At 23.9% G+C, this 14,568-nt stretch overlaps 3 protein-coding genes across 4 annotated transcripts; 1 reads left to right on the top strand and 2 right to left on the bottom strand.

The window, feature by feature from the left end:
* Positions 1 to 2,965: 2,965 nt before the first annotated feature.
* LOC127284242 (protein pelota) lies at positions 2,966 to 5,630 on the bottom strand. Of its 2 annotated transcripts, none has more exons than XM_051309586.1 (10): positions 5,530 to 5,630; positions 4,977 to 5,090; positions 4,808 to 4,900; positions 4,576 to 4,726; positions 4,378 to 4,491; positions 4,066 to 4,206; positions 3,713 to 3,935; positions 3,432 to 3,624; positions 3,239 to 3,345; positions 2,966 to 3,177 (listed from the first exon to the last, which is right to left on the bottom strand). In XM_051309586.1, exons 2-10 carry the CDS (start codon positions 5,015 to 5,017, stop codon positions 3,068 to 3,070), a joined length of 1,173 nt encoding a protein of 390 aa, XP_051165543.1. In that variant the 5' UTR covers positions 5,018 to 5,090; positions 5,530 to 5,630; the 3' UTR covers positions 2,966 to 3,067. The 2 variants fall into 2 exon arrangements, with proteins under 2 accessions (XP_051165543.1, XP_051165544.1); XM_051309587.1 differs by lacking the exon at positions 5,530 to 5,630 and adding an exon at positions 5,167 to 5,185.
* Positions 5,631 to 5,711: 81 nt separating this feature from the next.
* Positions 5,712 to 6,575, top strand: LOC127284243 (DNA-directed RNA polymerase II subunit RPB11). The gene is made up of 4 exons (XM_051309588.1): positions 5,712 to 5,862; positions 6,037 to 6,126; positions 6,201 to 6,375; positions 6,465 to 6,575. Exons 1-4 carry the CDS (start codon positions 5,810 to 5,812, stop codon positions 6,498 to 6,500), a joined length of 354 nt encoding a protein of 117 aa, XP_051165545.1. The 5' UTR covers positions 5,712 to 5,809; the 3' UTR covers positions 6,501 to 6,575.
* Positions 6,576 to 6,732: 157 nt separating this feature from the next.
* LOC127284206 (uncharacterized) lies at positions 6,733 to 14,542 on the bottom strand. The gene is made up of 14 exons (XM_051309531.1): positions 14,369 to 14,542; positions 12,492 to 13,360; positions 12,214 to 12,435; positions 11,890 to 12,141; positions 11,644 to 11,808; positions 11,057 to 11,103; positions 10,021 to 10,879; positions 9,718 to 9,939; positions 9,383 to 9,634; positions 9,165 to 9,320; positions 7,718 to 8,599; positions 7,404 to 7,625; positions 7,094 to 7,345; positions 6,733 to 7,017 (listed from the first exon to the last, which is right to left on the bottom strand). Exons 2-14 carry the CDS (start codon positions 13,348 to 13,350, stop codon positions 6,851 to 6,853), a joined length of 4,557 nt encoding a protein of 1,518 aa, XP_051165488.1. The 5' UTR covers positions 13,351 to 13,360; positions 14,369 to 14,542; the 3' UTR covers positions 6,733 to 6,850.
* Positions 14,543 to 14,568: the final 26 nt, after the last annotated feature.

Raw genomic sequence — 14,568 nt, forward strand, 5'->3', positions numbered from 1 at the left:
TTTATCATTAACTCCCTGGGTATAAAATTAACTCACTCTTGGAGTTGATTTTTAACTCCGAAAATACTCCCAACTTCGATTAGTTTTAACTACTGGAATTTTTTTATATATAAACCCACTGTAAACCCTCTAGTTAAAATCTAACTCCTTTTTTTACAGTGTAAAATATTTGGAGCAATCGAAATTGGGAGTAAAATATTTTGGAGTTAAAAATCAACTCCAAAAGTAAGTTAATATTAGACTAACTCTCTTTGCACCAACTCCAAAAGAGTGCAATTTTTACACTACAAAAACATGTTAGGTTTTTACTCCCAACGGGATTCTATAAAAATTGCAACCATTTGGATTTGAAGCCATGGGAGTTAATGTAAAATTAATTCACTCTTGAAGTTGATTTTTAACTCCAAAAATTTTACTCTAATCTCAGATTGTCATTAATTGTCGAAATTTTTTTATAGAATCCCACTGGTAGTTAAAAATTAACTCTAAATGTGAGTTTATATTAGATTAATTCTCTTAGTATTAATTTCCTAGATATAAAATTAACTCCTTAAGCATAAAATTTTTTTTTTGCATCAACTCCCAAAAGAGTTCTATTTTTTAAAAACGGGAGTAAGATTTTTAACTCCCAACAGGAGTATATAAAAGTCATATCCTATTGAATTTGCAGTCAAAGGAGTTAATTTAAAATTAATTCACTCCTGAAGTTGATTTTTAACTCCAAAAAATTTTTTTTATATAATCCAGCTAGGAATTAATGTTAAACGAAGTTGAGAGTATTTTTGGAGTTAAAAATCAACTCAAATAGTGAGTAAAAAAAAAAGTATGAAAGCGTTAAGTATAGTGTTGTGTTAAAATTTTATTATTAGTAGGAAAAATACGTTTTTAATCAGACGGGAAAATTCTAAATATTTAAAATTTAGTAATAAAAGACAGTATTGGTCAGACAGAAAAATTTTAATTTAGTAAATAACATTTTTTTGAATGATGAGATTTTAAATAATTTTTAATTCTGATTATAAGTAGTAAAAGAGAGTCACAGACAGGTGAAACAAAAAAAAAAAATTGAAAATTCAATTTCAGTGGTAAAAGTCAGTCTCAGTTGGATATAAAAATTTCAAATTAGTAAATAACAGTCTTAGAGAGAGAAAACATTGTTATATAATTTTTATATTATCAGACAAAACTTTCCAATATTTCAAATTTTATTATCAGTGGTAAAAAACAGTTTTAGTCGGACATTTTTTTTTTTTTTATTATTATTTCTTCTATAATAATTTTTCTATTCAGTAATAAACAACAAACAGTTGGGGGAAATTATTTTCAACTAAATTGTGAAAAATACAAATTGATTGACATTAATTTTGTATATAGAAAGAGGAGGAGGGGGGGGGAAGTGATTCGACCCTTCAACAACCCTTTAACAAATCTGCTCTGATGAAGGGCAATTAACGTTCCATATCAATTATCCCTCCGGTAGTCGACCCTGAAAGGAATGTAAGTAACTGCAAATTTCCGGTACACAGACCAGCCAGGATGGACTCTAGTTTATCTCGCATAAAGATGGGCGTATCTCGTTCAACTTTTTCCGTTTATGTGTAAGTTAGTATTTTCCCCCACTTATGATTATGTATATCTAATTCATATTATTAGAAAAAATTTTTTTTTTTTTTTTTAACTCCAAATATACAAAATTATAAAAAAATATTTTAATATAAATTTTCGGTATAGTATTTTAAAAATAGAAAAAAAGTCAAATTAATTTTTATTTCAAAGAAAATATAATTTAAATTCCAACACCTTAATTCTTGTGAAAAAAAAATCATCTCTTTTCCCATATATAATCTACTTCGTCTGCGTCTCCTTTTTATAAATCAAATCCCATTTTATGTCCCTCTATATATGTATTTTTTTTTCTTAATGACGATTCCTGTTTCTCATATAGGGAAAAATCAACCCTACAGGAAACTGATTTCTTATAAAATAAAATTTGTTTTTTTTTTCAAAAAAAAAAAGTGAGTAAATAACATTACAGCATCTTCGATAAAATTCCTAACACTGAAAGAAGATGTGAATACAATCTACTATATATTTTCTCTTCTTGGCCTCTGTCTCGTATCTGAGGCAGGTGTTCTAAGATCGATAAACAGATCGCAAAAAGAAAAGAAAGAGATTCTTGGTACGCAAAAAGGCGTACAACTGATTCTTCTGTTATTATGCAAAAATCGGTACATGAGATTTCGCTTCAAAATTCTATATATAGGTATTTTAAATAAACGTTTGAAAAAAAATTCTTTCTATAAAAAATATTTTTTTTTTTTTATTTTAATATTCATAATATAATATTTTTTTAATATAATTGATATATATAAAATATAATAAAAATAATTTATTAAAATAATAATATTTCTCATGAACCTGAATTTATTATCGAAGAATAATAAATGGAAATGATATTAACACCTTGTGAATTCCTCGTGAGAAAAATATGTAGAGCAAGTACATTACTTATTACTTAATGTTTTTTTTTTTTTTTTTTTTTAAATATATGCATTCTAAGACTCAATATATTCATCTGAGCGTATCCATTGAGTGTTTATGTTTACAAGCATTTATTATAGCCATTATTTCTGTCTCCAATTATGATAATTCACCCCTTTAAAATATACAAGGTTAATAATTCCTTGTTCTCATTTACAAGTGCGAGAAAGAAAAGATATTTTGCATATATTGAAAAAATATAAATAAATACTTGCAAACTCAGGATTCTACTTATTGAACATCTTAAAATAAAAATAGTTAATGAATATTTGTTTGAAAATTATTATTTAGAATAAAATTTTAATTTCTAAAAATGAAAAAAAAATTTTTTCCTATAGAAATGAGTTTGAGAAAATTGTTTAAAATAATTTTTGTAAAATAAACTTTTTTGTTGGTCTTTACGATAAATTTTGTAACTTAGTCATGTGTTTTGATTTTTTTTTTATTATATTACAAATATTTTTAATGCTCACAGCAGAAAAATAAACAACTGAATTATTTGCAGAAGGAAGTGTCTTGAATCAGTCTACTCCGAATTGCTTTCATCACTTTCATCATCATCATCATCATCATCATCTTCTAATTCAGGCATTGGAAATCGTAAAATAGCCGCCACTCCTGTGAGTTGATCCAATTCTAAAATTTAATTAATTTAATAATTAATAATTAGTAATAATTAAGTTTTAAAAATACTTACGTTCTCCGGATATGTGCATACTGGAAAACATTTTAACATCACCTCCAGAATCCCTAACTCCTTCAATTAAATTGACGTATTCTTTCCTTAATGCAACATCTTGAGCTCTAATACCGAAAAATATAATTTACTCCAATTTAAATGTTACTGTTATTAAAATTTGAAAAAGCAAAAAAAAAAAAATTATTCTCACCGAAATAATTTATCGGAAATAAGAAGTGTTTCAACAGCCTGAGCTTCATTTGCTCTTTCAACATGTTTTTTACCATAAAATGCTCGTTCAGGATCGGTTTGCAAAATTGTGAAAAAAAGTTCTAATGCTCTTACTTCACTCGATGCTTTAGTGTCCGAAATACGAGTTACAACTGCTGGATCAGCTAGAACTTCTAAAAATTTACATTATTTTTTATAAATTATTATAATTTAATTATAATAATTAACCCCTTTTTCAAAAGAAATTAAAATAATAATTACCTTTCAATGAATGTTTAAAACCAGAACTCGAATGTACAAGCATGAATTTACTTTTATTATCTAAAATCAATTTATTGTCCGACTTAATTGCTTGTTGAACCATATAATCCATGAATTGATCTTTCACAAAGCCAGGGCTTGCAATAATAACACATTTGACAATATCAAAGCTAATGTGTCTTAATATTCCTTGCATTACACTATCGTAGAATTTTGTTAAGCCCTTGAAAAAAAAAATGCGAAATATTTATCAAAATTTATAATATAAAATATAAAATTCCAGACGACTTTTCTTTTCCCTCAACCAAAAAAGAAAAAAAAACAGATCAGTGCAATTAATTTATTATATAAACCTTTTCATGTTGCGAAACATGTCCTTTTCTTTTACGTGGAATTACTTGATCTATTTTTGCACGAACTAATGTCATATTAGATGTTATTAAACAAATATGCGCTATTCCTTCTTGCATTACAATAGCAGCGACATCGGCATTCTATATAAAAAAAAAAATAATGAAAAACATAATATAATTTGAAAAATAATGATAACAAATATTTGAATTTTTCTAAACAAATATGCAGATAAATTTTCTAACAGAATATTTTATATAGTAAATTAATCAAATATATAATTGAAAAAAAAATGCAATTCAATAAAATATTACTTGAGTTGGATCGCAGGCTAAATCAACTCGCTCCAATGAAACACAATCCCATTTGGGTTTAACTAGAGTGAATTTTCGATTTTTTTCTACGTCCAATGTGTGATAAGCTCCCATCTATTAAAAAAAAGAAAGAAAGAAAAACAATGACAATTATTGATTTATCAATGAAAAATTGAATATAAAATTAAATTTATTTACTTTAACATATTTATTTTCCTCGATATTTCGTCCTTTAAGTCTTAAAACACATGCTTGAGTATCGAAATCAATTCCTTCGACACATATTGTAAGTGTAGTTCTTACTCTATAGCTATTGGAACTTCCAGTTGAAGATTCAGTTTGTACTTTCCTAAAAAAAAAAAAAAAAGTTATTTTTTGTTGCCAAAATTCTGTTTTAAAATTAATTTTTCGTTTTTTGATAAATATTTACCTAATTGTTGAACAACTGACATGATCTCCTTCACATATTAAATTATAAGCATGCCATACATCTTCTGTATTCTCAGGAATGAGAGATACACTTCTGTAAAAGTAAATATTTAAAGTAAATAATTTTAATTATATTTAATCAAACGAATTTATAAATGTTTTTCACTTACCCTTCTCCATCCTTGTCAACGTTTTTTCTAACCAGTTTCATATTGAAAGTATGTCATTCATTATCACTGGATATTTATAATTTAATATAGACAAAAAGTTGACTTCATAATAATCTGAAAAAAAAAATTTTTTTATAGTATTAACTATAACTATTATATCAAAAATTTAGTTAATTGAAATTTCTTTTACCAATAGTTTAAAGTTTATTTAAATAAATTAAATTTAATACTTCTTGTATAAAAGGAAAATTTGAGGTTAGGTTTTTAAAAATATGTAATGGAATTACAATTGATGGTATGTTTACTTAAAATAATAATTATTATATTAATTGCATAAATTCTACATATGTTTCTATATACTTAAAATTTGACATGTGTACTATTTAGTTAAAAATATTAAAAAAATTAGATTTATTGTCACTCCAGCTGTATAATATTTATTATATGAAAAAACAATTATACATTTTTTCTATAAATTTTGAATCAAACTATTAGTTATAAAATTTAATTTTTGATAATAAATAGTTATGAATAAAATCATAATATTACTCACAGTTTAATAATAAATTCGTAGTATAGTAAAACTACAATGATCAAAAACAATGAATGAAGATGAGAGATGAAAAGAGACGAGGCTGCTTTAGACTACTAGCGCCATTCTCATACATATGGCCACTTTCGGAAAAAAGTACCCTTCATTTAAGTAGTCATATTCAAAAAAAGAGTTTCCATATAAAGCGTGTAATAATATAATAGGCAGTGAGAGTGACTAAAGTGACAGTGGTTTGAATATTATTGTTGTGAGAAAATTATTTTGTAAATAAAAAAAAAAAATGAATGCACCACCGACATTTGAATCGTTTCTTCTCTATGAGGGTGAGAAGAAGTAAGTATTTATATTTTCTATTTTATAAAATATGTGACACGCTCTATAAAAAGGTATATATCTAGAAAGCAAAAAATTATAGGTTATGTTTATGATACTTTAATCTATAATTAAAAGTTCCTTTTAAACTAATAAAAATAAGTTTATATTTTAAATACACGTAATTATTTATAGAATAATTAAAGAGCAAGATACAAAGGTTCCAAATGCAGCTATTTTTACAATTAACAAGGAGGATCATACATTGGGAAACATGATTAGAAAGTAAATTAATTATTCTTATTTAAAGAATTAATTTTTTATTTACGATTATTTGTGATAATGAATTATATTTTTAGTCAACTATTAAAGGATCCTCAAGTACTATTTGCTGGATATAAAGTGCCTCATCCATTGGAACATAAATTTGTGATTAGAATTCAAACAACATCTGATTATACACCTCACGATGCTTTTATGCATGCAATCACAGATTTAATTGCTGAGTTATCACTCTTTGAAGAACGTTTTAAAGTACGTTTACTTGAAATTATTATTAATTTTAAATATATTTTTCTTTAAATTTTCATATTTTTATTGAATTGAAAAATGTTTTCTTTTAGGAGGCAATAAAGGAGAAAAAAGAAGGACTGGATTAATAATAATAAATGACTTTTGTATTATATCATATAATTATTATTTATAATGCCAAATTAAAATTATTTACATATAAAGTTGGTGTCTCTTTACATACATCAATTTTATATTATTTTTTTTTTAAATATTTTAATAAAATCCACTTTTGTTTAATAATCTCAATTTTTAAATTTGTTTTTTAGTAAAATTAAATTTACAATAATTTAAAAAATTATTATTAAAAATAAATTTAAATAAATATATTTGAAACTCAACAAATTGTTATCTAAATATGACTATTATAAATTAATTCAAAAAAAAAATTAACAAGATGAAACATTGTTCAAGATTAAAATCTATATTAAGGGACTTATTAAATTATTTTTTTAAATTTCAGATAAATTCCATCTGTAGGTTGTAAAAGAAATGAATTTTTATTATTCACATAAGGAATGCAAGTTTTCTCACAAACATCAACATTGTAATTATTGAGTATTTTTATCAGTCCAACTTTAGTTTGATAAACAGCAAATCTTGCACCTGTAATTTATTTGAAATTTTAATTTTGAAAAATAGCTAATTATAAATAAATTAATAAAGAGGTAGAAATATTTACCAATACAATTTCTCGGACCATCTCCAAATGGTAAAAATAACATTGGATGTCTTGATTCTTCTTCTTCTTCACTAAATCTCTCTGGATCAAATTTATCAGGATTAGGATAATTTTTTGGATCTCGTTGAATTGCATAGGCCGGTATCCAAACTCTTTGACCTTTTGGAATTTTTACATTTGTATCAGAAATTGTATATTCATCTAATGAGCATCTCATTAAAAATGGAACTGGTGGATACTTTCTTAGAGTTTCTGTAATTTATCAACTATTATAATAACTATTTTTCTTTTTAATGTTTATTATATATACCTTGAAAAACTTGATGTAGATACTTCATATTTTTGACATTCTCATAAGACAATTCATTCCCTGAATTTTGTAAAATTTCACAAATTTCTTTTTGTAGTTTTTCTTGAACTAAAGGATTTAATGCCAATTCATATAAACAATTACTCATTGTTGTAGATGATGTTTCAAATCCAGCGGCAAAAAATACATTTGCCTGTGCAGCCAGTAAATTATCTGTCAATTCTTAAATTTGTTTTTGTTTAGTAAAATAAAAATTTTAAATAAATTTAATTTAAAAAAAAAATATATTTTTGTATAAAACAAAAAAATTTTACCTATATTTTCCAAATTCTTTGAATTCTCCTTCATATTTCGCAATATATCAACAAAATCATGTCTAATAATATTATTCTCCTTTCTATATTGAATTGTATTTTTAATTAAATTAACAAAAAAATCATCCATTTCCCTATCGGAAACAATAAAACCAAGACGATCATATAAATTTGGTAAAATTCGCATTATTTGCATTTTAAGAGTTCGCCAATAGCCAACATCAAATATTTTTTTACCCATTCGAAGAAATTCATTATTATTTTCATCAACAAATGCATTAACATCAATTCCAAATGCACAAGAGCCAATTACATCTGTTGTAAATTTTGCCGTAACACTACGACATTCAATTATTTTATTTGCCGTTACAATTTTCTTTAAATATAATTCTAAATTTTCCGATGATTTGAGAATTAAATAAAACATTTCTTTTAATTTACCAGAAGTGAATACTGGTGATAAACATTTTCTAAGTGGTCGCCAACGTTTTGGTTCAAGGGAAAATAAATGTGCCGATAATGGATTAACTTTCTCATGTAGTCTTATTCCACGATCGGCAAATTTATTAAAATCCTTAATTAATATATCTTTAATTAATTCCGGATCTTTAATTATTAAAATTGGCATACTACCAGCAAACATTCCAATCATTTTTTCATCTTTATAATCGTCGTACATTTTTTTAATTGTATCACCAATGTAGGTTTTAGTTAAAAAGATATTTTTCATTGTGACAAAAAAATTTCTTGACTCAGGACCTTTAATTCCTCGAATTTTCCAAAAATCATTGTTTGATTTATTTTTAAAATGAAAAATCAGTATAATAATTGTGATTGTGAAGAAAATTTCAAATAACATAATTGTTTTTATTTTTATTGATGGTCACGTCCTTGAAATAATAAAATTATTTTTATTTATTAATGATAAATACTTGTATTAAAATTATTCAATTTATATATAAAAATGTATGTATAATTTTTTTTTTTTTATTAATTATTAAATTATTTGAATGTACTTACTAGAGATAATTGTATAATACTGGTTAAAGAATTGAAGAGTAACTACAAGCAGTTGAGTTTAATGTTACATGACGTAAGACGTAATAAAGACTGAATATATATGTATGAGATACTATCTGAATCATCATGATAATGATATAGATTATTTGTGGTTTAAAATCAAAAAAAAAAAAAATATATATATGGTTTTCTTCTTTTTTTATTACTTAATTACATAAAATATTATTTAATTTTGTATATAGTCCTTTAATAATCCTAAATTTAAAAAAAAATTAAATTTTTAATTACGGAAGTGAATTTTTTGTTATTCTCAGAATCTATTTTCTGTTATCTAATTCGGTAAATAAACAACAGTAAGTTAAATATTAAATGTAAAGAATAATGTAATAATTTATATGCGTGAAAAATTAAATTACTTAAACTATTTTTTTAAATTTCAAATAAATTCCATCTCTAGGCTGAAGAAGAAATGAACTTCTATGGTTAACATAAGGAATACTTGTTTTCTCACAAACATCAACTCTGTAACTTTTCAGTATTTGCATCAATCCAATTTTAGTTTGATAAATTGCAAATCTTGAACCTAAAATTTAATTAATTAAAATTTTTTTTTTTATAAAATTATTTTAAATTTTATCAATTTACCAATACAATTTCTGGGCCCATCTCCAAATGGTAAATAGTGCATAGGATTTCGTAAATTAATTTCCTCATCTTTAAATCTATCAGGATTAAAGATTTCAGGTTCAGAATGATATTTTCCATCTCTATGAATTGCATAAATAGGAATCCAAACTTTATATCCTTTTTCTAATGTTACATTATTATCCAAAAATGTATATTTCTCTGTTGTTTTTCTCATAAGAACAGTTATTGGTGGATATAAACGAAGTGTTTCTATATATAAACAAATTTTTAATATCACCAAAAAAAAAAAACTATATTACAAAATTAGAAAAAAATATTTATAAAATACAAACCTTGAAAAATCATATGTAAATATTTGAGATTTTTTATTCGATCATATAAAAATTTGCCTTCTGTTATTTTTAATTCATTTTGAATTTCTTTACGTACTTTTTCTTGAATTAAAGGATTTAATGCCAATTCATATAAAGCATTACTCATTGTTGTTGACGATGTTTCAAAACCGGCAACGAAAAAAACAAAAGCTTGCGCTGCTATCAAACTATCAGTCAATTCTGTAAGATAAAAGTATTATATAATCATATCGGAAAAAAATTATCTAGACTGGAAAAAAAATTGTTATAAATTATACCTACCGAGATCACCTAATTGATCAGGATTTTCTTTCACCTCTCTCAATAAATCAATAAAATCATGTCTAACAATATTATTCTCCTTTCTATATTTCATTGTATCGCGAACTAAATTAACAAAAAAATTATCCATCTCTCTTTCGGCTAATATTGATCCAAAAAAATTATATAATCCAGGTGTTATTTCTCTCATTCTCATTTTAAAATTTTTCCAAAAATTTGCTTTAAATACAATTTGACCCATTTTTATAAAATGATTATTTTCATTTGACAATGAATTTATATCAATTCCAAATACACATGAGCCAATTACATCAATTGTAAATTTTGTCGTTAATTTTCTACATTCAATTGGTTCATTTTCAATTACAATTTTATTTAAATATTCCTCTAAATGTTCTGATGTTTCAATAAGTAAATGAAACATTTCCTTTAATTTACCTGATGTAAAAACGGGTGATAATTTTTTACGTAATGGCCGCCATCGTTTTGGTTCAATCATAAATAAATTTGGCGATAAAATATCAACTTTCTCATGAAATGTCATTCCACGATCGGCAAATTTATTAAAATCTTTAATTAAAATATTTTTTATTAATTTTGGATCTCTAATAAGAAGAATTGGCTTTCGACGTGCATAAAATCCAACCATTGATTCATTTTCAAATTGATCGTACACTTGTTTTGTAAAATCACCAATACTTATTCGATTTAACATAAAATCTTTAAAATTTCCAACAAATGGTATTGGCGTTGGACACTTGACACCTTGTTTTTTCCAAAAGTCAAAATTTTTTCTACTATAGTAGTAAAGAAAAATAAATCCCACAATTAGGCACAAAATTTCAAATAACATTTTTTTTTTTTTTTTTTTTATTTAGTAAAAAAAAAAAGAAATGAGATACTGAAAATCGTGATTATATTTTAGCAGAGTTAAATTAAGTACTGCGGTTTTAGAGTAACTGATAAATAATGACTTTTGAACCTTTTTTTTTATTTTTTTTTTTTTCTTGTTACATAATTGTAAAATTTTAATTACCTTACCATTGGTGATTTTTATCAGATTCTTATTTGCTATCTGAACAACTGTTAATAATAAAAAAAAAAATTTATTGTCAAATTAATTATTTTTTGTCTTAAGTCCTCGAAAAAAATGAAATACCATAAAAACTCAAATAAATTGGTTGCATTATAAAATTTATCATAAAAATAAAAGGTAGAAAAAAATGAAAATAAATTTCAATGTTGATAAAAAATTAATGTGAATGTGATATAAATTGTTTGAAGAAAAAGTAATATTTTTTTTTTTTGTTATTTTCTTATCTGAATGATAGGAAATATTTGCTAAATCATTGCACATTTTACCCATGCTTCCACGACAATATAAAATCTTTGATTCACTTCTCCAAAAAAAAAAGAGGTTTAATGCTGTCAACAAATATTTACAGTATTTTAATAGGAAAAAAAAAGGTTTTTTATTTTATTATTAAAAATAATTTTAAATAATCTATTTGAAAATCAAAATAGAAATCTATTTACAAATTCTTATCTATAAATATGACTATTATAAATGAATTATATAAAAATTAACGAGATGAGACATTGATGATTGATTGATTAAAATCTATACTATTTTTTTAAATTTCAGATAAATTCCATCTTTTGGTTGTAGAAGAAATGAATTTTTACTATTCACATAAGGAATGCAAGTTTTCTCACAAACATCAACCTTGTAATTATTGAGTATTTTCATCAATCCAATTTTAGTTTGATAAACAGCAAATCTTGCACCTGTAATTTAATTGAAATAACAAAATTTTCAAGGAATGATAAATTTTGTTTAAATAATAGAAAAGAGGTAGAAATATTTACCAATACAATTTCTCGGACCATCTCCAAATGGTAAAAATAACATTGGATGTCTTAATTCTTCTTCTTCTTCACTAAATCTCTCTGGATCAAATGTATCAGGATTAGGATAATTTTTTGGATCTCGTTGAATTGCATAAGTTGGAATCCATATTTTTTGTCCTTTTGGAATTGTTACATTAGTATCAGAAAATGTATATTTTTCTGTTGCTTTTCTCATAAGAACCGTTACTGGTGGATATTTTCTCAAAGTTTCTAAAAATGGAATCATTTTTTTTTTTTTTTTTTTAATAATAGAAAATTGAAATTTATCAATAAAATACAAACCTTGAAAAACCATATGTAAATATTTGAGATTTTTTATTCGATCATATAATAATTTGCCTTCGGTTATTTTGAATTCATTTTGAATTTCTTTACGTAATTTTTCTTGAATTGAAGGATTTAATGCCAATTCATATAAAGCATTACTCATTGTTGTTGATGATGTTTCAAAGCCGGCAATGAAAAAAACAAAGGCTTGTGCTGCTATCAAACTATCAGTCAATTCTGTAAAAAAATATTATTTAAAAAAAAAAAAAATTTTTAAATTGTCATAAACTTACCAATATCACTTAATTTATCAGGATTTTCCTTCACCTCTCTTAATAAATCAATAAAATCATGTCTAACAATATTATTCTCCTTTCTATATTTCATTGTATCACGTACTAAATTAACAAAAAAATTATTCATCTCCTTTTCAGCTAATATTGGCCCCAATAATTCATACAACCATGGTGTAATATCTCTTATTCTTATTTTTAATGTTCGCCAAAAATTTAAATCAAATATTTTTCTACCCATACGAAGAAATTCACTTTCTTCATTTGACAATGCATTTATATCAATACCAAATGCACACGAGCCAATAACATCAGTTGTAAATTTTGCTGTTAATTTTCTACATTCAATTGGTTCATTTTCAATTACAATATTATTTAAATATTCCTCTAAATGTTCTGATGTTTCAATAAGTAAATGAAACATTTCTTTTAATTTGCCTGATGTAAAAACGGGTGATAATTTTTTACGTAATGGCCGCCAACGTTCTGGTTCAAGGGCAAATAAATGTGGTGATAATACATCAACTTTTTCACTAATATTAATACCACGATCGGCAAATTTATTAAAATCTTTTATTAAAACATCTTTTATTAAATTTGGATCTTTTAATAGCAATATTGGCGTTTTACGGGCAAACATTCCAATCATTAATTCATTATTAAATTGTTCATAAAGTTTTTTTGTATAATCACCCATACTTATGCGATTTAACATAAGATCAGTGAAATTTCCCAATAATGGCGTTGGTTTTGGTCCTTTGACATTTTTATTTTTCCAAAAATCATGCGTTGATGTACTATAGAAATAGAGAAGAAGAAAAATTCCCGCGATAATACACAAAATTTCGAAGGGTCCCATTTTTTGGTATCTAAAAAAAAAATTGCATTTTTATTGCTACGATCATTTAATTTTTAATTTCAAATGGAAACTTAAAAAAAAAATCACTGTTATGTACCAGAAAATATTAATATTTTCTTGAAAAAAAAAAATTTTATTTTTACCCTTATGAAAATTCCTTTATAAGAAAATAATGTTAAAGCTGAAATGTTTTCAGTAGTAATTTATTATAAGAAATTCATTATAAAATTTTTTTCTCAAATAATTATAAAAATATAATTATTAGAGTCTATGTAATGAAATCATTACAATTTTATAATTATGAAAATGTAATTATAGAAAATTAAAATTTTTCACGTGAAAAAATTAAAATATATAAAATTAAAATTATAAAAATTTAATTACAGAAATTAATTAATTTTGTATTTTACTGATAACTATATATATAGTTTTGTAATTTTGTATTTTAACTATATATAGTTATCAGTAAAATACAAAATTAATTAATTTCTGTAATTAAATTTTTTTAATTTTATATAATATTTTAATTTTTGCACGTGAAAAATTTTAATTTTTTATAATTACATTTTCATAATTATAAAATTGTAATGATTTCATTACATAGTCTCTAATAATTATATTTTTATAATTATTTGAGAAAAAAAAATTTTATAATGAATTTCTTATAATAAATTACCTATAATCGCGAAAATATTATACAAAAAACATTATACTGAAAATATTTCAGCTTTAACATTATTTTCTTATAAGGAATTTTTATAAGGGTATAAATTCACATATTTGAAATTTAAATCACAACAATCACATTTAATTAATCACACAATTGACTGCTTATTAAATATTTGTAGATTTTGTTTAGAAAAAGTAATTAATGTTTTATAAATAAAAATACAAATAAAAAATTGGGAATTTGTAACATTTAAAGAGCCAATTAAAAAATTATTATTATTATTATTATTATTATTATTATTATTATTATTATGTAAATGTAAACAAATATATTAAAGAAATGTCTCACTTTGCACTATTTTTGATTTAAAATTTAACAATATATCAGTTGATGCAATTTACGACACTTGAATAGAACAAAACTGAAGGAGAGACTAATAGTAACTGCAATAAAACAAAGAGTGTATAAAGAGGAAGGAGAGTAATTCAATGTGACTCAGGAGTTCTGCAACTACTGATTAACGATGACTGTGCACCTTTAGTTGTCTC

This window comes from Leptopilina boulardi, unplaced genomic scaffold (genome assembly GCF_019393585.1).
Source record: "Leptopilina boulardi isolate dan_hultmark-lab unplaced genomic scaffold, ZJU_Lbou_2.1 LbouV2_32, whole genome shotgun sequence".
In the NCBI taxonomy this organism is placed as follows: domain Eukaryota; kingdom Metazoa; phylum Arthropoda; class Insecta; order Hymenoptera; family Figitidae; genus Leptopilina; species Leptopilina boulardi.

Coding starts and splice junctions, on each gene's coding strand:
- LOC127284242 (XM_051309586.1), bottom strand. CDS start 5,017: ATGAAACTGGTTAGAAAAAACGTTGACAAGGATGGAGAAGG. Junction 4,492..4,575: donor AGGAAAATAAATATGTTAAA/GTAAATAAATTT, acceptor TTTTTTTAATAG/ATGGGAGCTTATCACACATT. Junction 3,936..4,065: donor ATGTTTCGCAACATGAAAAG/GTTTATATAATA, acceptor TTTTTTTTCAAG/GGCTTAACAAAATTCTACGA.
- LOC127284243 (XM_051309588.1), top strand. CDS start 5,810: ATGAATGCACCACCGACATTTGAATCGTTTCTTCTCTATGAGGGTGAG. Junction 5,863..6,036: donor CTCTATGAGGGTGAGAAGAA/GTAAGTATTTAT, acceptor AATTATTTATAG/AATAATTAAAGAGCAAGATA. Junction 6,127..6,200: donor TTGGGAAACATGATTAGAAA/GTAAATTAATTA, acceptor TTATATTTTTAG/TCAACTATTAAAGGATCCTC.
- LOC127284206 (XM_051309531.1), bottom strand. CDS start 13,350: ATGGGACCCTTCGAAATTTTGTGTATTATCGCGGGAATTTTTCTTCTT. Junction 11,809..11,889: donor TGGTCCGAGAAATTGTATTG/GTAAATATTTCT, acceptor ATTAAATTACAG/GTGCAAGATTTGCTGTTTAT. Junction 10,880..11,056: donor TAAAAATCACCAATGGTAAG/GTAATTAAAATT, acceptor AAAAAAAAAAAA/AAAAAAATGTTATTTGAAAT.